We start from the raw sequence: 24735 nt of genomic DNA, 5'->3' as shown, positions 1-24735 counted from the left end.
GTATGTACCAAATTATTAATTGTAGATCAAATATGGGTATATTTAAAATAATTTCAATAGATAAAAATACGTATAATATAGGACAGCACCACATGATAAATTGAGAACAAAATGGATAATTGCATACATATTATACTATAATATAAACACAGCCTTAAAAATAAAATACAAATAATTTAAAAATAGTAAATGCACGTGTGATCACTCGTCACTGCGTATCCGCATTTAGTGTACTGGAATCAAATAGTTTTCCAAATCTAAGACTAACATTCGGAACTGACAATCGGTCATCAGAATTCGAAGCATTTTTCACAGACGAGAGATCACTATCGGCATTGAAAAGACAATTAGATCCATTATTAGTGAAGCTATTCCGTGCGTTTGAGCTCATAGAAGATTTGAAATGCACAGGAGTCGATGTTCGGTGCTGGGTCTTATCTTTACCACCAGATTTGGCCACTCGGTCGCTTAAAGTTGGATAGTTTTCTTTATTCGATTCCTTTCCCCTTATTTGTTGAACTTTACAAACTTCGGCGTTCAAAAGACTGTCTAGCTTTTTATACAAAGACAAATTCGAAATATTTTCAACGATTTTCTTTCCGATAGGCAATTCATCCGAAAGTTTTAAATCATCCTGTAATGTAGCAAGTCCTCGAGTATTATCCGTGCCATCAACCGTTTTTCCTAATAGTTCTAACTTGTCAAAGAAAATCTGCGAGGAAGAATTACTAGAAGATAAAGTTTGAGCCTGTTGCGTCTTCTTCTTCCGGGTGGTTAATTCCCAATCAAGTCCAAAGCTTTGGATCAGTTTTTCCAATTCGGGAGTCAGCGAGTGTGTAGAGATATCACATTTTGGGTTTGATACTTCATTAAAGGAAGATCGCATTTTTTGCAAAAGTAGTGATTTATTTGATACTATTGCTTCCGATATACTAGAATTAGAATTGTCCGAGCTGTAACCAGATTTAAGGCTTTTTTTCAACGAATCGTCCGATGATGAAGAACTCTCCTTACTATTCGACAGAAACTGCCCTAATTTAGTTTCATTACGGCGAATGAAGTCTTTGAAAGAGATAAAGGAATTGAAATTGGCTTCGACTTGAACGCTATCTTCCAATTTAGGAATCGATAAATCTGGCAGATGATCCAGTGTGATTTCTCTCCCGGCAAGTTTGGCCGATACTAGATACGATGGATTTACACTTCGAAAGTGTGAACTGGAGTTTCTTGCAGTGGCAGGTGTGTCTACTTCCATTATGGTGGACAATTCGCGAGGAGTAACATCAAATATATCCCTATTTCTATTCACAACCAGAGCTTTTCGGAACTCATTCGAGTTAAAATCTCTATCTTGTGAGCTGGAATGTAATTCACCTTCAATCAAGCCATCAATCCGGGTCATTCTGTCAGCGTTATTATTCGGCTTTGGAATGTCAGCAAGCAGAGGTACAAAAGCTACACCTGTAAGTGCTGTTTTATTACATCGAGGAGCGGCGGTAGACTCTTCGCTCGAACTACTGGCGTTTGAAGATACAATTGAATGCTTCTCCCGTCTAACCTGGTTCAATTTCTGCGATAAGTCCAATATTCTTCTGGCACATTCATCGCTGAGTTGATTTAATTCCGCGTTTTCACTTTCTGAACGATCTGCTTCGGCTTCACTCTTTTCGTGGTGTAAGACGACCAACATATCTTTGTCATCCGAACTATCGGTTGAATTTTGATCACACTTTGCATTAACTTCTCTTTTTTTTTTGACTTCATGTTGAATGGGAATGCTGCGAATTCTGTTCGTGTCGATTTTATCCTCGGCAACTGAGAACGAAGAACGATCGTCAATACTTTCTCGAGACGAAGTTTCAACGGCGTCTTCAAGTATACGTTTGTTTTTATTTTTTTTATCAACAACAGCCTCCTTCATATCTGTTTTTAGCAAATTTGAAGGCTTGTCGTCTAATTTTGAGATGGTTTTACTGTGCGTTTCTGATTCGTGTGGAGACAAAATGGATTCTTCCGTTTCGAAGTCTTCTAACAGAGCATAATTTTCTTGTATGAACTTTTTTAAACGTTCAATTTTATCAACATCCCTAGTAAGTGCTTCTTTATTTGCAGGCATGTTGATGATTGTACTGTTCGGAGTGTGAATGTTGCTCACGTCAATATTTAATTTTTTCACTTCACTTTCCGACATGTCTAACAATGTCATAACATAGTTTCTGAGCCTCGGATCAATTTCAACATTTGAATTGTTAACAAGATCTACTTGAATGCCCTTACTGGCACAAGTCAAGCTCTCGGCTGGTCTACGTGAGTGGCTGATCTCCTCTAAAGTGTTTGAATGTGATGTGATTTGAACGTAGTCGTTAAAATCCAAGTCTGTGTTTACTGCTATGTCTTTAGTAATGAATTCACAAGTGTGTAAATCGTTCGAAGTATTCATTTGACTGTCTTTAGCAATTGGAAATCCTCTACTGAACATTTTATCAAATCTTTCTGGAGGACTCATATATGTAGTCGATTCAGACGAATCGCAGTTCACCTTTTCGACGGTAACTTTCCTACTGGATACCATTTTTGATGTTTTAATGGAAACTTCGCTGGACAAGTCGGATCGTTCTACAGTTTGAATCCCCTCATTTTTAGTTTTGGAAGTTTTTATTACGTTTGAAGTTTCCCTCTTGGCGTTTTTAACTTCAATCACAATTTGTAAACCTTCAAATGATACTGTATTAGTCACAGAAGATGCATTATCACCATTAATCAATGAACGCTTATTGGCCGATGAAAGCTTTGCTTTCTTCGAACATTTTTTAGTAGTTTTATTGCGAGTTTCTTCGTCTTCCGTTGAGTTTGAATGTTTATTTACCAATTCTGTAGTTGATTTGGTAATAATCCTGTCCTCATCGTTGGCCGCTACATCTTTTTTATGATTTTGATTGGCTGTGGTGTTGAGTTTTTGAAAGACTATGGATTGCACACTGCTTTCACTTCCTTTCGAAGACACGTCGGTCTTGTTTTTGGAATTTAAACTCTTCGATACATCCCACATAGCCACATTCACAGCCGTGTCATTCTGATCACTGCAAAGTAATACATATATAATAAATTAAATATAAACATTTTTTATCACAGGCGAATATTACAATTACCTTAAAATCAAATTTGAAGCACTGATAGAATTACTTCTCATGCATATGTTTTCGCTACCGTTATTTGTAGCCGAGACTTTTTCATTAGTGTGAAATTCATTAAACATGTGTTTCACAGTCATGTCCATGAAATTTTGATGCTTTATTTCATCGCGAGTTCTAGTAGTATTTTTGAAAATTTTATCCTGAAAATAATTATCATTATATACATACATACATACATATTTTATTTTATTTTATTTTAAAAAATCAATACCACAGAGACTTGACAGGTTGCCCCAAAGCGTCAATGTGATTTTAATACAAATAATAAAAATCATAAAAATTACAAAAAAAACATCATAAAAAAAATAATAAAAATCATAAATAAAAAAAAACATAAGAAAATAATAAAAATCATAAATAAAAAAAAAAACATCATAAAAAAATAATAAAAATCAATTAAAAAATATGTACACAAAATAAAAACAAAGAAATAAGATTGAAAAATTTATATCGTGCTATTTAGGATGTGTTCCACCAACTCAACATAACTGGCATCGAATAGGTCCAAGTAATGTGCCAGTAAGTTAAGGAGTCGAACAGCTCTCGAGAGGGGGGAGTTCATGAGCACGTTTGATTTAGCCCTAATTGGCAAAAATATATCATGTTTTCTTAAAACTCTACGATTTTCCGGGGCCCAGAATTTTAGTTTCTCCAGGATAGTGGGATTGTGAATCTCTCCTCTAAGTAATTTTACGAAATGTTTCCCAAGAAATAAATCTCTTCTCTTTGCCAGGGAGTTGAAACCCAAAGATCCCAAGACAAAGGCACTAGGGAACAGATATGGATAAAATCCAAATGTCTTCAGATATAAAAATCTAAGGAATTTCCTTTGGACTCGTTCCAACATTAGAGAGTAACGAAGTTGATAGGGAGACCATATAATGGAGCCAAACTCGAGCACACTGCGAACTAATGTACAATATAAGAGACGAATGGCAGTGAGCCCTAGTTCGGATGAATTACGGATTACGAATCCAAGGATTTTTGTTGCCCTATCACAGATATTCTCAATGTGAATGTTGAAACTCCAACTATTTTCGAAGACTATTCCCAGATCAGATATAAATAATTCTCTCTGAAGAAGAGAATCATGAAATTTATACGGATATTTAATAGGAGAACGAGAACGAGAGTAAGAAATGACCCGACACTTTAGGATATTGAAGGGAAGTTTATTAACATTAGCCCATTCATAAATAGAATTCAAATCCTCTTGCAAATAAAGAGCGTCAGGTAAATCAATTATTCTCTTATAGATTTTTAAGTCATCCGCATATAATAAAAATTTAGAATGGTGAATAGAAGATTGAATATCGTTGATAAAAATTAGGAATAATAAAGGGCCAAGATTTGATCCTTGGGGAATCCCAGTAGTGGCAACATACTCATAAGAAAAGCAACTCCCAAACTTAACGAATTGACGTCGATCCTGTAAATAAGAAATAAAAAGACCAACAAGATTATGTGCCATTGTAGATAAGATATTGTAACATGGGAACATGAGAGAGAGTATCCACTGTTTAACCGTTTGCCCGCGGCCGTCTTCTATGGAAGCTTTGGGCGACAAGTCTGTAGCGCGGCTGTCTTCCATAGAATTTCTGAACTTTGCACGGGATTTTGAGCCTTATATGCGCCTATTTCAACTGTTTTAAGGTTCAAAATTGGTTGGATATATTACTGAGAGTCGAAAGCCATCTATTCAATTTGCTGAAAATTCATATATACCAGTCAAAATTAGTTTTTTTTGTGGAACCATACTGAAGCCTCGTTTATGTGACGTCACGTCTGTTGAACAATGGCGACGATACGTCTCAATTGTATGAAGAATGATTATTTGCCAATTAAGCCAAAACTACGAGATATATTATGTATTTTATTGTTTTAAATAATACTTTATGTGCTAATTAACATATCTGGTTACTTGAGTAAATATTAAAATCTGTATTTAAGGTCGAAAACTCGATTGCCAAATTCGCGAAAAAGGTGCCACCGCGTACAGGGCTTGTTCGCTATATTTATTGCCGCGGGAAAAGGGTTAAGTGCATTCGTGGGTGAACAAAAGAGACCCCGGATTAAGCCAACGGGACTAAGCAAGTGCCCGAACAAAGGATACGCCGGAGTTCTCACAGAACAATAGACTCACCACGGTAGACAATATATACATAAATGGATCGGGGAAGCTGTGGTGTGTAGCTTGTCCTTTATAAGAATGGCTCCTATTCCAAGAGCTATTCGACTTCTTAATGAAATCGTTGCTGCCGAGACTGAATGTGATATTTTTCACCTTAGTGAGCGTAAATTGTCGGAAATTACTCTAACCCATTTATCTGGTAGTCTGCGCTCATCATTGTTTTCTTGATTGATTGTGATTTATGAGTGAAATTTTGATTAACTCTCTTCCATCTGGGCCTTACAGGGATGTTTTGTATTTGTAGTTGTTTCTTACATATTTATTGAAACTGGCTGTAGGTGCAAGGCATTCCTTATGCTATATTTTTTTTTATTTGATATTTTTACTTTATCTGTTATTATTAAATGCTATTTTTTATGTTTATGTATGGATGTATTTATGTTTATGTTCAAATGTATTTTTTTATGTATAATTGATGAGTATATTATTTTCGTTATGTATTAATTTATGTTAATTGTTATTTTGTTTTTTTGTGTTATATTTTTTGACCATTGTGGCGCCTTAGGAATTCCTGTTATGCCACAATGGTCTGTTTAGAATAAAATAAATAATAAATATAAATAATAATATTCAACCCATTGAATAAGGAGGTACACACGGTAGATCAGATTATTCTGAAATGAGTGGTATTTATTATCGTGCGGACCTCCCGGATCGTTGAATAAATGCTGTGAAGCGACTTTGGCCTTTCATTTGCATCCCGAACCCACCCCTACGCAACAATATGATAAAAATATTACCGGAAACGCCTTTCCAATGAGTCTCTCCTCCTTAGTTAAAACGTCGAGTTCTTCAAGCAAATTCTTATAGTCATCTTTGGCTCTGACTCTTTCCAACGCCACTGCTCCTCGATTTTTACTCTTGTCATTCATTCTCGCGGCGTGAATTGCGGCTGCAATTGCTTCTTCTTCTTCCGCTTCTCTTCTAGCATTTTCATATGCATTGTGGATTTCTCTCGGTAGCCTTTTAACCAGATACTTATCATTTATGAACAATTTTTTCGAAAATTTATTAACCTGATCATAGCTATTTATTGATCTCTCACTATGACGTGGAAGTGATGTGAATTCCTTATTAGACACGCTTGATTTCAATTTCAGATTTGACGGTTTACCGAGTCTAATATTTCTTGAGGGGATTTTCTCCACATTTAAGGTGGACGGCTTTCGCTTTATATTATGTTTAATCATTACGGTGGTTTTGCTCGTCTTACTGGATCTCAACGTAGAATCTTCCTTACAATCGGGACGTTTTTTACGCTCAACGTGTCCAGCACTGTCTACGAGACTGTCTTTCCTTGAATACTCGACATCAATTTCTCCGATTTTATCATTACAATCACGGGAATCATCTTCGAAACACATGTTTCTACTCTTCAAATAGTCCGATACAATAGTCAAAGGAATGTATTTTGTACTTTCATTAGTATCATCACGTCTGGAAGCATATTCGGATGATTGCTTTTCTTGATTAGCGGTGATTATTCTGGAAGAAACCTTTTCCGTCGATTCAGATGCATTTTTAGTATGTTTATCGTTATGATTATTATTAAACAAATGTTCCACATTTGTTGCAATGCTTTTAAAATGAGGCCGACAGTCACACAGAGCTTTCTGAATGGCAAGTTCTTCGTGGGATTTAGTTTTTGACTCGCTTTCAGGTGATATGAGAGTAGTTTCAATCTCCGAATGTTTATTAGATGTTTCACTTGGATTGTTCTTCATCGCAAGGGAACTGAACTCTCCGGATATTGTGACCCGTTTTTTATTCAATGCGGTATTACTATCGCCCGAATCAGCACCAGGAATGGATAGTGGAAATCGATTGTTGGAATTGATTTCTAAATGGTGTTGAAAATTACTACAGCAATTGTCGGCACCTTCAGATTCTTCATAGAATTGATTGATTTTTTCGTTGGACGATTTCTTGCTAATGTTTGTGTTTCCGGTAGAAATCGTCGGAGATCTGCTCTTCCTTGAAAATGTACATATAAGATTATCAATTTTTAAAAATAAAGCTACTACATACATTATTATCAACTACTGTTGTTTTTTATTTATGGTTTTAAACAAATTTGTACCGAGGTGATTCCCATCGTTTGTATTCTAGTTTTTTTCTTTCGTCTCCTTGTATTCTTCTATTCTTACGCATGATATCGAAAGCAGATTTACCCCTTTCAAGAGCTTTGTTCATGTTGCGTTCTTTTTGTTGCAACCATTCTATAAAATTAACAATTTGATACATTTGATGTAATAAAAGACAGCGAAATCAGTATAGAAATGATGGATTACCCCTCTTTTGATTTTCTTGCATCAATACGGCCGATTGATTAGTGCCTATAGTCAGGTAACGGTTTTCGTTTTCCCTTTTTAAGGTTTGTATAGTATTTTTATTAAAATTTTCAAATTCCATTTGCTTGCTATCAGAAATCAGTTTGTTCTGTTCGTCTTTCCATTTGAGTCTCAAGTTTTTCGCAATCTCTTTGGATTGCTCTCGAACCTAAATCAGTAACGGAGTTGAAATTGTGATGTATTTAATTGATCAGTAATTCATTCAGCTTTTGATCAGTAAAAGTAACTAAATTATCAGTAAATATTTCGAAAATATCATCGAGTATTCTAAATGATCAGTTGTTAAACTAAATAATCAGATATTAAAACAAAACGGTCGATAACTATAAGATGAGAAAAATAAAATTTGACAAAAATAAATACCGACCCTGACAACCTTATCTTAAATGAATAGGGCCAACCCTAAATCAACCTAACCCTTAAATAAATAAATGTTGGCTAATTTACTGATCGTATATTATATTCTACTATTCTACAGATCATTTAGAATAAGTTACTGATCAAGAATTTTTTTTTCATTTTTTTACTGACCGCTTTTGGAATTATAAACTGACAATATAAATCGGCAACAAATAATTTGTTGCCGTTGAAATTTGTTTTTAAACAAAATCTGATTTTTTCACACATATAAATATTTACTATATACACATATTTTCTATTCATTTATGTATGTATGTATTTTTTTCCATATAAAAAGTATACAAGCAATGGAATTCTAGATATTATAGTGACCTGTCTAAGTCGCAGAAGTCGACGATCCCGTTCTGACAGGACACCGAAGGAGCCCCCAATGGCGCCTCCGCCCCCACTCATACTCATTTTTAAGACTTTTAAATTTGACACTTGCTTTATCTTTGTTTTGACGGTTTCGAGGTGAATGTTTTTTTCCTAGCGAGGTGGTGGCGGGTTTGGCCGTAACGCGTATATTTCTGACTTAATGCACATTCTTAGTTGAAGAGTAGATAATTTGTGATTTACCTTCGAGTACCGATACCAAAAAAATCACACTAGACGTGGGGTCTACCTCACGGGACCGAGAGTGAAAAGCCCGAAAACGCAAAGATCAAAAATCGAAAGATCTTATGTCGAAAGATAAAAAAAGGGTGCATGGTAAACGGTACTATGTGTATATATGTAATATATATGAGTGGCATGCGGTGAAATTATCTCTCTTTTTGTCATACAGCCTTGTTTAATGTGCGCGCGCAGAATACGGGAGGAAAAGCCTGTTCCTCTTGTTCCTGTATCTTGTATCCTGCTCACACAAATTAAGTGAGGATGTACGACGGGGGGAGAGAGACTTACCACACGCCACTGATATGTATACTAACCGTTGGTAAACGTAATACTACCGCATGAACATTTTCGACTTTTTAGCTTATAAACGAACGTTTTCGATCACACACGAACATTTTCGACTTTTTAACATTCGGTGCGGTGACAAAATAATGAAATTCTCCTTTATGAAATACTAGCTGTATTACCCGGCTTCGCTCAGTATTTATAATATAAACCGCTTAAACATAACTAATCTAATAGTAAACATTTTATTAAAAAAAAAAAAATTAAAAAAAATCTTATTTTTTTTGCCTTCTAGGGCTTCTCCCTAGGCGCCCCCCTTTGCCTTCTAGGGCTTCGCCCTCGGTGCCCCCCTGAGCTTTTGCCTTCTAGGGCTTCGCCCCTCTGCGCCCCCCTTAGCTAATGCCTTTTAGGGCTGCGCCGCCTTCGAGGCCCCATAAGGCTGCGCCCCCTTCAGGGCGCAGGGGTGCGCAGTATAATATAATTTCTTATAAAATATTTCAATATTTACATTATATTTCAATACTTATAATATAATTTCAATATAAAATTTTTATTAGAAAAGATTATATTGAAATTATATTATAAAGAAACATAAAAAATGCCGACGAAAAAGGTGCCGGGACGCCATTCCGGTTTTGTTGTTATCTTCTTTATCATTATTTTTGGAGATAATATTCAGAACCGCATTTCACATTTTTTGCTCTATTACCATGATAAAATCATCAATACTTCAGAAATCAGGAAGAGGAAATAAAGAAACAAATAAGTGTTATTTGGTGGGGGTATGAATGTAAAAAATGAAAAACAAAAAACGAGGAATAAAATATTTAATATATATATATATATATATATATATATATATATATATATATATATATATATATATATATATATATATATTTAAATTACAACTTAAGAGGGCTGGACAGCAGCGCCTTGGCCATACAAACTTACTAAACTTCTCCCTTTCTCAATTATGGCACTAGAGAAATTATTTTTTAATATGCTATGGATATCCACCATTGGGGTGCATCTATCGTTTTATTTTTTTGATTAATTATTTTTTGTAGGAGCTAGGAGCCGCCAAACATCTATAAAATCGCCTCTTTTTTACACCCACGAAAAGAGTCCAGCGTGCTTATTTAACGGTCGATTTAAAAAAAAAAATACGCTGATAGATGCACAGAAAATATCTTTCTCATACCGATGATGAAATTTTTTTTAAAATTGGTTCAGTTTTGGAGGAGAAAATAGTTGATTAGGAAAGCTGGATTTTGAATATTCAGAACCGCATTTCACATTTTTTGCTCTATTACCATGATAAAATCATCAATACTTCAGAAATCAGGAAGAGGAAATAAAGAAACAAATAAGTGTTATTTGGTGGGGGTATGAATGTAAAAAATGAAAAACAAAAAACGAGGAATAAAATATTTAATATATATATATATATATATATATATATATATATATATATATATATATATATATATATATATATATATATATATATATATATATATATATATATATATATTTAAATTACAACTTAAGAGGGCTGGACAGCAGCGCCTTGGCCATACAAACTTACTAAACTTCTCCCTTTCTCAATTATGGCACTAGAGAAATTATTTTTTAATATGCTATGGATATCCACCATTGGGGTGCATCTATCGTTTTATTTTTTTGATTAATTATTTTTTGTAGGAGCTAGGAGCCGCCAAACATCTATAAAATCGCCTCTTTTTTACACCCACGAAAAGAGTCCAGCGTGCTTATTTAACGGTCGATTTAAAAAAAAAAATACGCTGATAGATGCACAGAAAATATCTTTCTCATACCGATGATGAAATTTTTTTTAAAATTGGTTCAGTTTTGGAGGAGAAAATAGTTGATTAGGAAAGCTGGATTTTGAATATTCAGAACCGCATTTCACATTTTTTGCTCTATTACCATGATAAAATCATCAATACTTCAGAAATCAGGAAGAGGAAATAAAGAAACAAATAAGTGTTATTTGGTGGGGGTAAGAATGTAAAAAATGAAAAACAAAAAACGAGGAATAAAATATTTAATATATATATATATATTTTTTTAAATTACAACTTAAGAGGGCTGGACAGCAGCGCCTTGTCCATACAAACTTACTAAACTTCTCCCTTCCTCAATTATGGCACTAGAGAAATTATTTTTTAATATGCTATGGATATCCACCATTGGGGTGCATCTATCGTTTTATTTTTTTGATTAATTATTTTTTGTAGGAGCTAGGAGCCGCCAAACATCTATAAAATCGCCTCTTTTTTACACCCACGAAAAGAGTCCAGCGTGCTTATTTAACGGTCGATTTAAAAAAAAAATACGCTGATAGATGCACAGAAAATATCTTTCTCATACCGATGATGAAATTTTTTTTAAAATTGGTTCAGTTTTGGAGGAGAAAATAGTTGATTAGGAAAGCTGGATTTTGTAAATTTAAAAGAGGTAGAATCTGTTGGACGCGCATCTGTCCCTTTTACTCAATATATGTGCGGGGGTCGGGGGGGGGGGGGTCCGAGGCTAGTACACGTACACTATACACACCAGTGGCGGGCGGTGACTTTTCAAACAAGGGATGCTGTCCCTTGTTTGAAAAAAAAAACCGACCAATTTATTTTTTAAAATTTAATTTTATTCTTCGTTCCTTTTTACAAAATTCATCGATAACCGCATCATAGAATTTTTTATTGTTTTTTAAATTTGACATTATTTTCTTTTCGATTGCAATTAAAGCAAGACCAGAGAGTCTTTCTTCACTTTGACTACTTCTGGTGAACGTTTTAATTCTTTTCATAGTCGAAAATGATCGTTCAGCCGATGCGCTCGTGGAAGGTATCGTACAAATTAATTGTATTAAACTAAATACTTGTTCCAAAACGTCTATTAGATCATCTTTCACAATTAATTCCTTTACGTCATTTATAGATTTCAAATGAAAATCTTGCGTTGAGTACATGTAAATTAATTCGCTTTTTAATTTCATAAAATCAAAGTATTTTCCATAAGTTAGGTGGAGTGATTTAAATAGGAAATCTGGAAAATTATTTTCATATTCTTTAAATTTTTTGACGTTAAAAAATTCGAGAAATTTTAAATTTTCGATATCTCGAAATCGATTGGTTGTATTTACTGAAAGAGTTTCTAAAATTTCAGAATAGTGAAGTTTATACGTTGTTTTCACATCTTCTTCACATTCAGCATATTTTCTTTTTCTATTAAAATTTTTAGTTATTACTTTGTTCCACAATGAATCAAAATCGTCTTTTTTGTTATCTAAATATTTTACAAATTTTTTAATTTCACTTACGCAATACGATATGTCAAAGGTTTTTTTTTGTAAAATTTCAAATAAAAAATCTGCCGAATTAAATATTGCAGAAAATAAATGCAAATTGAAATTGAATTCAAACTCTTTTAAATAACGATGAAGGACTTCAGCATTTATGACAGCATCAGTATCCCATTCGTCTTCATCATTAATTATTTGATTAAATATTTCCATTAATTCTGTTTGATATTCTAATATCATATTTAAAATTTTGCTATTGTAGTTCCATCGTGTAGGGGCAGCAGTGTGAAATCGTTTTTTTATTTGACAATCGAGAAGGGAAATTCTTCTTGAAGACTTACAAAAAAAAGTTGAAAATGACAACATACGGCTGAAAAAACGTTTGCATCCGGATATATGTTTAACAGATTGCGACAAATAAAAATTTATTCTGTGAGCGTAACAATGGACAAATAAAGAATTAGGACAAATATCTCGAATTTTTCGTTGCACTCCATTATGCTCCCCGGACATTACAGCCGCTCCATCGTACGTTTGTGCAATTAATTTGTCCAAACAACCAAATTCTTCCAAGGTCTCACGTATGTGCTGAAAAAGAGCATTAGCTGTTCTATTGGGACTAACATCGACAAATCCAACAAATCTCTCCTGAATTTCATTGTTTTCATCTACATATCTAAAAATAGTAGATAGCTGAGCTTTGCGACTGATATCTGTAGATTCGTCCACAATTATGGAAACAAATTTTGATGCACGTATTTCAGTTTTAATCTCATCTAGCAAGACTTTTGATATTGCGGATACCAAGTCATTTTGTATATGGTTCGATAGTCCAGTAAACACCGTAGAGTTATCTAAATGAGTTTTCAATTTTATGTCTGATTCACTCAACAGATACAGCAATTCAATATAATTCCCTCTATTTTCCGATTCCTGGTGTTCAAAATGTCCTCGTAAAGGTTGTTCTTGTTTTGCTAAAAAACAGATCGCGCTTATTAATTTCGACAAAATGTATCTATTTGCAGTAACTTCTTTGTTGTGCATTTCAATATTTGCTTTAAATTGAGCACTTAAAAAATTTTCTATACGAGGTCCCTTTCCAAATTTTTTAAATTGAGCAGCAGAACATATGTGAGCTTGAGAACATTCATGTCTCTTGCGCGATTTACTTAAATTGTTTAGGTCAGAAAATCCAAATTTACTCCAGACATTCACTTCTTGAGAAAATAAAATACATGGCCAACAGAATAATTTCGTTAAGTGAGCACATCCACAAATCCATGAAATTTTTTCGTATGTTTCTGTGTTAAAATACCTTTTAAATGTTTTTGTTTTAGACTGAATATTTAATATTGGTGTGGGTTTGGGGCTCTTAACAATAATCTCCTTTTCATTAAATGGGAGAGAAGCAAATCTTCTTTTCAGCACATTTTCAATTAAACAATTGCAATTATTATTGATCTCGACGACAAGTCCACTCTCATTGTTATTTTCGATATCCATATTAAAGGCAATAATGAAAACTCGTAAGTAGTGGAACAGTAAACTAAAAATAAAGTTAGACGAAACTAATTTAAATGAAAACTTAATTCAAAAGTAAAAAATAACCAACTTACAGTATAAATGATTAACTTCGTCTAAATAAATGAATCGGCTAGCTTTTTGATAAATAACTTGGGGCGTAGCGTGCGGAAATATCGATCAACAGCGGCTTCCAAGTGAAACTCAATAGATAAGCAAACAGAGAAACCGAATCCACCGTAGAGGTTAAACAAGTGTCAACGCGTCCGCGCGAATAAGACAGCCTCATAGTGCGCATGCGCAAATGGGATCGGTCTCGACTCCGAATCCATGACGCGCGCGCACTTCAGTCAGCGTCTACACCCGTCACTCGCCTGTGGCCGGCCGGCCGCCTATGCGAATCCTTAATAAAAATTATCAAAAGATCTGGAAAAGACTTCGATAATGGTTTGATGTAGTTTATTGAAATGTAAAATTTGCACGTGGTGGTTCAGCGTAGCGTACGAGAACACAAGTTGTCCGTACGCCGTCTGATCGCTGACTCTGTCGACCGTCGCGTATTTCCGCTTGGGCCGACACTAATGCCAACTCGTCAATAATGCCAATCGACAATCAGTTAATAAGACTGTTTGCCACACGTCATTACAAAAGTCGGAACATAGTCCCACATAGGAAAACTGTTGAACAATACAGTTATTCTACAGAGTTACAGCATTACTGACGAGTCGTTTACAATAAATCATAGCTCTTCAAATAATTAAATAGAGGGTGAATAATGAAACCTTTGCCTCATCCAGTGTGAGGATAAAATCAATTTATTGGTTCAGTAATATTTCAACTTATAGATATACCTCTGGTGAATGTTGTTTCTATTTACATTAAAATTTTTGAAATCTCCTTTGAAGCTGTGAATAAGCATTACAAGATAAGTTTACTTTAAAGAAGAGAGAGTGGACTGTATATGGTTTAAAACTTAAGCATTCCTCATCTTGATGTTAACTTAGACAATACAATGTTGACACTATTACAGTAGTCAATACAGATCAGCTATTACCGATCAACTTAACTTGATTAGTGAGTGTAATGCTCCTAAGTTAACTTGATTTCATCAATAAGTAACACAAACATTGCTAAATTAAAAGTAAATTGGAAAGTCATTCATTCATTCCTACAAGCAGGAAATGAAAGTGAACTATGATTATAGATGTCTCTACGTTAAACATTGAAATGTTCAGTATTATAATATTTACTTATTCTATGATTCACATAAATACTATAAACAGTAAGAGTTAACTTATGTTTTCATAACAAGAAACATAAGACCTGCGGATGACTCCCGGCAGGTTATAATTAAGTAGACATGAAATAATTTAAGATGCTCCATTAAGTGTGGCTTGGAGACTAACATTAACAAATCATGAATCTAATTTTAACTGTCAAATTTGAACAGTTTATTTTAAATTTTTAAATTTAAATTTTTATTTTAAACTCGGATATAATCCTTCCGAGTGATGACATGAGACAAGTCTTATATTATAAAGACAAAATGATTAGATTAAATTCGGAGATATATACTGCCGAATGTTAAAATGAAAATAGCTTAAATTATACACACAACACAATTAAAGTGAATTACGGAGTACTACTATTAACATTGAATGATTTAAACTCATGATTACATCTAATAAATAATATGAGTTGGGGGTAGTGTCTTCGGGTTAAACTAAGCTACCGAAGTTGACGGAATTGAAGCTGCTGTTTCTCCTCCCTCTTGCTGATCTTCCTTCCTGTCAAGTGGTCCTTGTGGTAGAATCGGCAATGGCGCCACTAGATGACTGGACCGACGAAACTCTCCGCTGGCAGTAAAGACGTCGACGACTCGAACTCTGCCATCTGGTCCGGGATACAATTTAGTGACTCGACCCAAGACCCATCGGGTTGGCAGCATGTGTTCCTCCTTTAACAGGACCATTTGACCCACACTCAGATTGTTGCTCGAGTCCTTCTTCCATTTGTGTCGTAACTGCAAAGAATGTAAATATTCCGCCGACCAACGTTTCCAAAATGCTGCTGTGGTCAATTGTATCTGAAGCAGATTGGCATGGACATTAGTGTTATATTTAACCTCCATTGGAAGAGCGAGTAAGGATCTGCCAATTAAGAAATGTCCAGGTGTGAGGGGTAAAAGGTCTAGTGGATCCGAAGACAAGGGACTAAGAGGACGGGAATTCATGCAAGCTTCTATTTGAGTCAATACCGTACAAAATGATTCGAAATTTAAGGTGGTGGCCTTTAACACCTTGTTTAAATGAATCTTCATGGATTTAACCGCTGCTTCCCACAGCCCTCCCATGTGAGGCGCCCTTGGCGGGTTAAACTTCCAACGAATCCCTTCGGAGGCTACATACCGTAGTAGCTTCTCCTCATGAGGACGTTCGTAAATTAATTTTACTAAATTAACGAGTTCACGACTTGCACCGACAAAATTAGTAGCATTGTCGGAATATATCGTATTGGGCCTGCCACGTCTGGCTACGAATCTTCTTAAACAATTTAAGAAATTTGAACTCGTTAAGTCTCCGACAAGTTCCAAGTGAACTGCCTTACTGGAAAAACACACAAAGACACAAACGTAACCCTTAATTATCTTAGAATTCTTATTGCAACCACTCTTCACAGGAAAAGGTCCTGCGAAATCTATCCCCACATGACTGAAAGGAAAATTCGCAGTGGTACGTTCAAGCGGGAGTAATCCCATTAATCTATTGTGTGACAGTGGTTTATTTCTGAAACAAATGACACATGAACGCACCACTCCTTTGACAGTATTATGTCCGGCCAATGGCCAATAGGTCTGCCGCAATAACGACAGTAAGGCTTGAGTACCCAAGTGAATATATTTCAAGTGTGCATCTCGGACAATCATGTGTGTAAGTTTATGCTTATTTGACAAGATAATGGGTGACGTTGATAGAGTTGTTCCCAGAGGAAGTCTACTTCCAACACAAATTAAATTCTCATGGAATAGAGGGGACAATTTAGCTAATTTACTGCTACTGGGAATTGGATGTCCCTTGCTCAGCAAACGATATTCCAATGGAAATGATTCCATTTGCGATAACCTTATCAAATTATTTAAAGCATCTTTTAATTCTAAAGCGGACGGTTCGTTATTTTCTTTAACGTTTAATTGTTTATTCCTTAGTGGCCGACGAACATATGATAAAACTCGAAGGAGTCTTGGAAGATGAGAATATTTATCTATCCAATTATTTTCCCTCACAAGGGTAGCGTTAGTGACTACCCTTCTCTCTGGAAGATCTATTGTGATCTCAGGAGGTCTTCAAGGCCATCGTGATTCGTCTAATTTCAACCAACTAGGGCCGTCCCACCATAACGAATTATGATTTAATTCTGATGGTTGAGTCCCTCGAGAAATTAAATCTGCTGGATTGTCTGTAGAGGAGACATGGTACCACTCAATGGGTTGAGATATTGATTGGATTTCGGCCACTCGATTGGCAACGAAGGTGGTCCATTTACATGACTCTCCTCTAATCCAATGCAATGCGACGGTTGAATCCGTCCAATAATATTTTTCATTAATATGAATTGTTAATTGGTCTATTGTTGACTTCATTAACTTTGATAATAACATAGCGGAGCACAGCTCTAAACGCGGAATAGTTACAAAACTGAGCGGAGCGACTCTCGAACGAGAACACACAAGATGACATTTGGAATTTCCCAATTGATCAGTACATTTTACATAAATACAAGCACCATAAGCTTTCTCGGATGCGTCACAAAATCCGTGTGCCTGTATATTAATGGCATTATTTAGTATTATCAATCTAGGAATTTTATAAAGTTTCATGACTGTATTGGATAATTGGCAATCTTTCCATTTTTTGAAGATTGTCTGAGGAATGAGTTCAATAAGTTTTAATAAAAATAAATTTAACCAATCTGATTGGACACTAGGTCCCACCATCAAAATATTATTTAGTGAGATATTGGACGTTGTCTTTGCGGACGCATCAAAAACTACACGATATTTAGTGGTAAGGCTAGACTCCTTAACTACGACGTGATGAGGTGAATAACAATGAACCTCATGTGCCTCCGGAGGTTCACACTCTGACATATGTCCTGAATTTATATACTCTTCTAAAACTTTATTGTATTCCATTTTTAAATTATTATTGGCTAAAAAACGTCTTTCCAAAGTTTTGTGTCTTTTCTCCGCAATGTGCAATGAACTTCCTAATACTACCGGGGAATTTTTATATGGTAAAGCTACACAAAATCTACCGTTTTTATCTCGTGATGTGTGTGCTTGGAAATGTTCCTCACATCTTTTCTCCTCAAGAGATTGATGTTTTACAATAGGAACCTGGTCTATCATCCAAAAGTTTTGAATGTGACTGTCTAATTGACTTAAGCCTATGTGGCTCTTCCCTGGAGCATTATTTACCTCGGGATATGGACCAACTATTGTCCATCCGAATTCGGTATCCTTTAAGATAGGCATACCTTTTCCTAACTGGATGGTTCCTGCTTTCATAGCATGAACGCAAATCTCGGCGCCGAGCAATAAATCGATTGGCGTCGGTTTATTCCAAAGGGGATCTGATAACTTGATTCCCGCTGGTATTGAAATTAACTGTTGATCCAGTTTCACAGTTGGAATTTCGCCAGTAATTTCTGGTAATACCAAACACAACACTTTGGTTGAGTAATTAGTGGTTGAAGACCTTATGGTCACCTTGGTGATGTGACGAATGCTACTTTCTTGATTAGCGATACCTACAATTTTTTGAGAGATTTTCTCTAATTTGAAGTTATTCTTCTTAGCGAAAGATGTGGTAACATAGTTGACTTGTGAGCCGGAATCTAATAATGTGCGACCCTTAACGACCGTTCCATTGGCCGTTATAATGTCTACTTGTACCGTCGGTAAAATTATCTCCCTTTGAGAGAAATGAGTAGAATGAGCATTAATTGACTTCCTTCCCGTATTATTGGAACTAAATGTATCGTCCTGATGCAACAAAGTGTGATGGTTTTGTTTGCACCTTAAGCAATTATAGTTAGACTTGCAATTTGTTATCTTATGCGATGAATTTAAACATTTAAAACACATGTTATTAGATTTAACGAATTCATTTCTTTCCATACTGGATTTTGCTTTGAATTTATCACATTTGCCTATGAAATGATTATTTCGACAGAATGCGCATGCGTTTACCTTACTTGATGGGTTTTTGTTCGCGACATGAGTTCTCATGATTCTTTGACGACTATGAGGGAATTCCTTCACCGTAGTTACAGATGCAGTAGATTGTAATACATTACATCTATTCTGCAAGAATGTCTCTAAACTTTCATATGGTGGCATTTCTCTGCTAACCAGCGATATTTCCCAGTCTCTTACTAGATTAAAAGGTAATTTCCTTAGAACTAAACATGTTACCCATGGATCTAAAATTTCTCTCGCGTAACCCAACGATTCAATGTTTTTAATACACACTGTTACCTGATTCAATAGATTTCTCAATTCGATATGTGATTCTCTTGTGATTAATTTTAAGTCACAAAGTGAATTAATCCTAGTTTTGAGATTAAGTCTTGGTAAATTATATTGCTTGTCTAAAATACTCCAAGCTATTTCGTAATTGTCTGAGCTAATATCTAAACCTGATACAGCTGCCAAAGCGGGACCGATTAAGGATTGATGCAAATATTGCAATTTCGTGACATTCGAATATTCCGTTTTGTTTCCTATTATATTCTTAAAAGCTTGTTGAAACGATTGCCATTCAGATGGATCTCCCTGAAATGTGGGAATGGTTAACGTCGGTAACTTATCTCTAGCAAATTTAATTGTTGCTTGCTCTACCTTCAGTTTACCGTCTTGAATGGATTGTCTCTCTAATGCTGCTTTAAGATTTTGAATTGTCATTGTGATTATGTAGAACTCTTCGTCTATTTGATCCGCCTGCTCTATATCTGTGATGTTGTCTAAATACTCATAATGGAGTTTTTGGAGATAGTCGTATGCTTTTTCAATAAATTGATACTGTCCTTCATTTATTTCGGAGATTCTGTCTATTTTCTCCTGTAGTCTTTTAAACGCGCCCGAATACCTTAATTCTATTGACGTCATTGTAACTTCTACTTTATTTTCTTTCGCTAATGTTTTTATCGATTGAGTCTGACTTCGAGTCTGATGTATTCTAGAGCTTGACCTGTCTCTAATAGGTTCTACGTCCCTAGTTGGATTTCGACCTTTATGCGACTTGGAAGTCGAAGCTTCTATTTCCTCGTTTTCAGCACTTGACATTTGTTTCAGAAAGTTGCACTATTTCGTCTCATAAATACAGTTATTCTCTACTATAGCTGTCAATTGAACTATTCGTAGAGATAAGGTAATAATATTCAATGATTAACCGTGAATCTTAATATTCTACTTTAACTATTATCACCAGAATCTATCCAACATATTTTGGAAGAAATAACAACCCTAAATTGGTGGGTGCTTGATTTAAACTACTTTGGGGCTACAAGTCTTGTGATTTATTTTAAATCACCACTGTTTCATCACACATTATGAAACAAAGAGATCTACCGATGTATGAATATGCCGGTATGTACTTGATTTAATCCACTTTGGGGCTACAAGTGTAATTCCACATTTATCGTGGAAGGGGGGGGGGGGAGGGTGTTTCTACACACATTAAGAAACAAAGATCTACCGATATGAATATACCGGTATGTACTTGGTTTAAGCCACTTTGGGGCTACAAGTATAATTCCACATTTATCGTGGAAGGGGGGGGGGGGAGGGTGTTTCTACACACATTAAGAAACAAAGATCTACCGATATGAATATACCGGTATGTACTTGGTTTAAGCCACTTTGGGGCTACAAGTATAATTCCACATTTATCGTGGAAGGGGGGGGGGGGAGGGTGTTTCTACACACATTAAGAAACAAAGATTTACCGATGTATGAATATACCGGTATGTACTTGGTTTAAGCCACTTTGGGGCTACAAGTATAATTCCACATTTATCGTGGAAGGGGGGGGGGGGGAGGGTGTTTCTACACACATTAAGAAACAAAGATTTACCGATGTATGAATATACCGGTATGTACTTGGTTTAAGCCACTTTGGGGCTACAAGTATAATTCCCCACGTGCTTTGCTAATTTTACACTACATCTGATTTTACACTTTTAATACGAAATTCGATGCGACCGATGAAACATTCCTTCGTAGCGCGATATTATTTTATACAATCGCGTTAATTAATTGTTATACTTTAAAACATATTTTAAAAACTGACCTACCCACATGATTGCCTTTTGAACAGATTGCCTGAGATTGAATACATTCACTTACTTGAATATCCTTTACGATGTTTATGTGATCGTTCCGATAATTTTGGATTACCTCTGTGTCCCATGCGTCTTTGTAGGTTATGTTTTTATTTATATATTTTCTGCGTCAATCACGCGGTCATGTACCTCTGTACGTCAATCAATATATTGCTGAAATAGAAGCAAACATGTTATTAGTATTGGAAAGGTATGGATAGTAACAAAGGAACGATACCGATTTCTTAATTGACATCCATTTTTTCTCGACCACGTTTTTTCCTATTGGTTTGTCCGTTTGGTGTTGTGGCCTAGGTTACTGGTGTCCGGTTCGAAGTGACCATCATGGAAAAGACTTCGATAATGGTTTGATGTAGTTTATTGAAATGTAAAATTTGCACGTGGTGGTTCAGCGTAGCGTACGAGAACACAAGTTGTCCGTACGCCGTCTGATCGCTGACTCTCTCGACCGTCGCGTATTTCCGCTTGGGCCGACACTAATGCCAACTCGTCAATAATGCCAATCGACAATCAGTTAATAAGACTGTTTGCCACACGTCATTACAAAAGTCGGAACAAGATCCTATATAATGCATCATGTAACAAAAAACACGTGATATGTGAAATATATATATATATACTCATATACTACATCATAATCACGTACATCACTAAGAATACATCGAAGCGAAATTCAAATATTTATTAAAAATACTCTTGGCTTTTTAAAGTTATAGGGGATGCGCCGCATCCACCGCATCCATGGACCGCACGCCACTGATACACACACACTCGCACTCACATACGCACTCACATACGACTCCACTGTTCACATGACAAGTTCATACATACGATATACAATTCTCTCGAATCGTAACTACACAATATGTACGTATTACATATTACATACTATATTCGCGCACACCAAATTGCAACTTCTGACTTGTCGATTTCTTTTTATTTCTCCAGATTGGTGTGTCTATGTATGTACGTGACACTTTTATACGAACTTCTAAAATAAAACAATGTGTTATGTAAAGTAATTATTGAATTTATTCAAAATATTTTTTCATTTTGTTTGCGGAGAAAATGAAAATAAAATACTAAAATCTATTTTCTACATATATATTAGTGAAATATTCACATTTTTTAAAATACAGGAAAAGATTATAGTAATTAAACCCTTTCACGGGCAAATTATTTTAAATTGATATATACGATTTTTTTCTTCTTGAATATTGTTCACAGGTACAAACAGAAGGCAAATATATTTTTTATTAAAACAATTAGTAATAAAAGTGGGAAGTATATTTTCCAGGGATCTTTCCTTGGTGCAGTTTTGAAAAATGAAAATGCATTTACAGATAACAAATATACTGAACATAAAATAATAAATGAAAATAAAACACACATTATTAAATAAAATATAGATATATTTAAATAGACTTATCAGCTTCCATGACATTAGCGCTGTCACGCCAATTTTTAAAACACTTGTGCTCAGCTGCATCTATATTTAATTTTGTAGCTCTGGCACATATGCAGCAGTAAGGGCGGTTTCAGACTAGCGTTTTATTTCTGCGCGTATACGGTCATTTCGCCATTCGCGCTTACACGCGCGCTACTTTTTGCGCTTCAAAAAACCGAACGCGCGTACACGGGCTTATTTCGGCGTTTTCGCTCGAACCGGTAGTGGTGATTTAGTATCAACATGGATAATACGAGCTTGAAAGCGCGTCTACGCTCGTACGAGTTGCGCGTATGGAAAACGAAGAACCTATACGTGCCTACATGCACTTCAAAAAATGAGATTATACGCGCGTATAAAACGCTATTCTGAAACCGCCCTAAGAGTTTCGTACTCCGAGATATAAAACTTTTTTAGTTCGGAGCCCTACTATGCACGCTGCACCAGACAAGGAGTTAAACCCACTTTTATATGATCTCTTTGCCCAAGAACCGTCTGCAATGACTGTCAGTAAGGGATATCCTTCCTCGTCTATGTCACCATTTAAAATGGCGAGACTTTTTTCTTCTTCACCAACGACAATCATTTCATCAAAGGCACATTCTTCGATTGTTGGCGCTAAATGTTGTTCTATGCTTGTGTAAGTTCCACGACTCAAATTTCATTTAATTGTGAATAGCCATTACCTGTACAAATAATTCCTTCTACGAAAGCAGTATTTGCGGAAACTTGCAGTTTCGGATCTTCGGAGTATACAGTTTCCTTTGCTAAGCACATTCTACACCGAAAAACATATTCGCTGAGAAAACCTTTTCTTATTTCTTTCACAAAATTTAAGTCAGATAATGTACAATTAGTGTGTTCATGCTAAATTTTTGAAAGCGCTGAAAATAAATATTTAATATCTACTATTCTGCGCCCTTCTAATTGTTCATGAATATCTGTTTCGTTGGGATTGTCTGCTTCTGCTTCTATAACTAAATCATCAACTAGCTGTTTCTGATAAATTTTGATCGAATAAATCTCGCGGAACTGTATACAAAGATGTCGGTCCAGAACTTGTGGAGGCTACAGCTAAGTTTCCAACAGCAGCAGCATTGGCGACATCGATGTCACTGTAAATCGAGAATACTATAAAGTAAACAGGAATTCCTCGACTTACGACGGAGATACGTTCCTGACCGTCGGTCGTAAGTCGAATACATATGTATATGTGTATGTATGTATGTATGTATATGTATATGAATGTATGTATTTGTGTGTGTATGTATGTATGTGTATATTTATAAATCATCATCATCATTTACAGCCATTCGCCATCCACTGCTGGATGAAGGCCTCTCCAACACGCTTCCACTCGTCTATGTTTTGCGCAACACTCATCCATCTCATTCCGCACATTTTCCTAATTTCGTTCACCCATCTTCCTTGCGGTCTTCCTTTTACTCTTTTGCCTTCTCTCGGGTACCATTCAAGCACTTCTTTTGTCCACCTTTCGTCCATCCTCCTAGCTACGTGACCCGCCCATTGCCATTTCAATCTCTTCACTCTATCCACTATGTCCACTACCCTTGTCATATTTCTCACCCACGTGTTCCGCTTCCTGTCTTTCCTCGTTATGCTAAGCATACAGCGTTCCATACTTCTTTGAGTGCATTGGATTTTATTTTGCATCTTGGCGTTCAGTGTCCAAGTTTCACATCCATACGTCATCACTGGCAAAACGCATTGATCAAAGATCCTTTTCTTCAGGCAGAGTGGCATTTTTGATTTAAAAACAGCATTCATCCGTCCAAATGCACTCCACCCTAATTTCATACGTCTCTTTATCTCTTCATTTTTACTACCAGACATGTCAATTATTTGACCTAAATATAAATAATTATTTACTACTTCTACTGGTTTATCATCTAAGGGGATGCTATCAGGCATGCAATAACTATTGAACATTAGTTTAGTCTTATCTACGTTAATTTTTAATCCTACTTTTCTACTTT

The 24735-nt window shown here is 35.5% G+C and overlaps 2 protein-coding genes across 2 annotated transcripts; both read right to left on the bottom strand.

Moving 5' to 3' along the window:
* Positions 1-208: 208 nt before the first annotated feature.
* LOC143909221 (uncharacterized) lies at positions 209-8555 on the bottom strand. Its single transcript, XM_077427126.1, has 6 exons — positions 8469-8555; positions 7677-7884; positions 7466-7604; positions 6126-7359; positions 3150-3334; positions 209-3080 (listed from the first exon to the last, which is right to left on the bottom strand). The coding sequence occupies exons 1-6, from the start codon at positions 8553-8555 to the stop codon at positions 209-211; spliced, it is 4725 nt and encodes a 1574-aa protein (XP_077283252.1).
* Positions 8556-11688: 3133 nt separating this feature from the next.
* On the bottom strand, positions 11689-14432 carry LOC143909219 (zinc finger MYM-type protein 1-like). The gene is made up of 2 exons (XM_077427120.1): positions 13983-14432; positions 11689-13912 (listed from the first exon to the last, which is right to left on the bottom strand). Exon 2 carries the CDS (start codon positions 13867-13869, stop codon positions 11689-11691), a length of 2181 nt encoding a protein of 726 aa, XP_077283246.1. The 5' UTR covers positions 13870-13912; positions 13983-14432.
* Between the last annotated feature and the right edge of the window lie 10303 nt (positions 14433-24735).

Source organism: Arctopsyche grandis, chromosome 3 (assembly GCF_051622035.1).
Source record: "Arctopsyche grandis isolate Sample6627 chromosome 3, ASM5162203v2, whole genome shotgun sequence".
NCBI classification, from domain to species: Eukaryota; Metazoa; Arthropoda; class Insecta; order Trichoptera; family Hydropsychidae; genus Arctopsyche; species Arctopsyche grandis.
The sequence above is the reverse complement of the archived record's forward strand: the minus strand, read 5'-3'. Positions and strand labels throughout refer to the sequence as shown.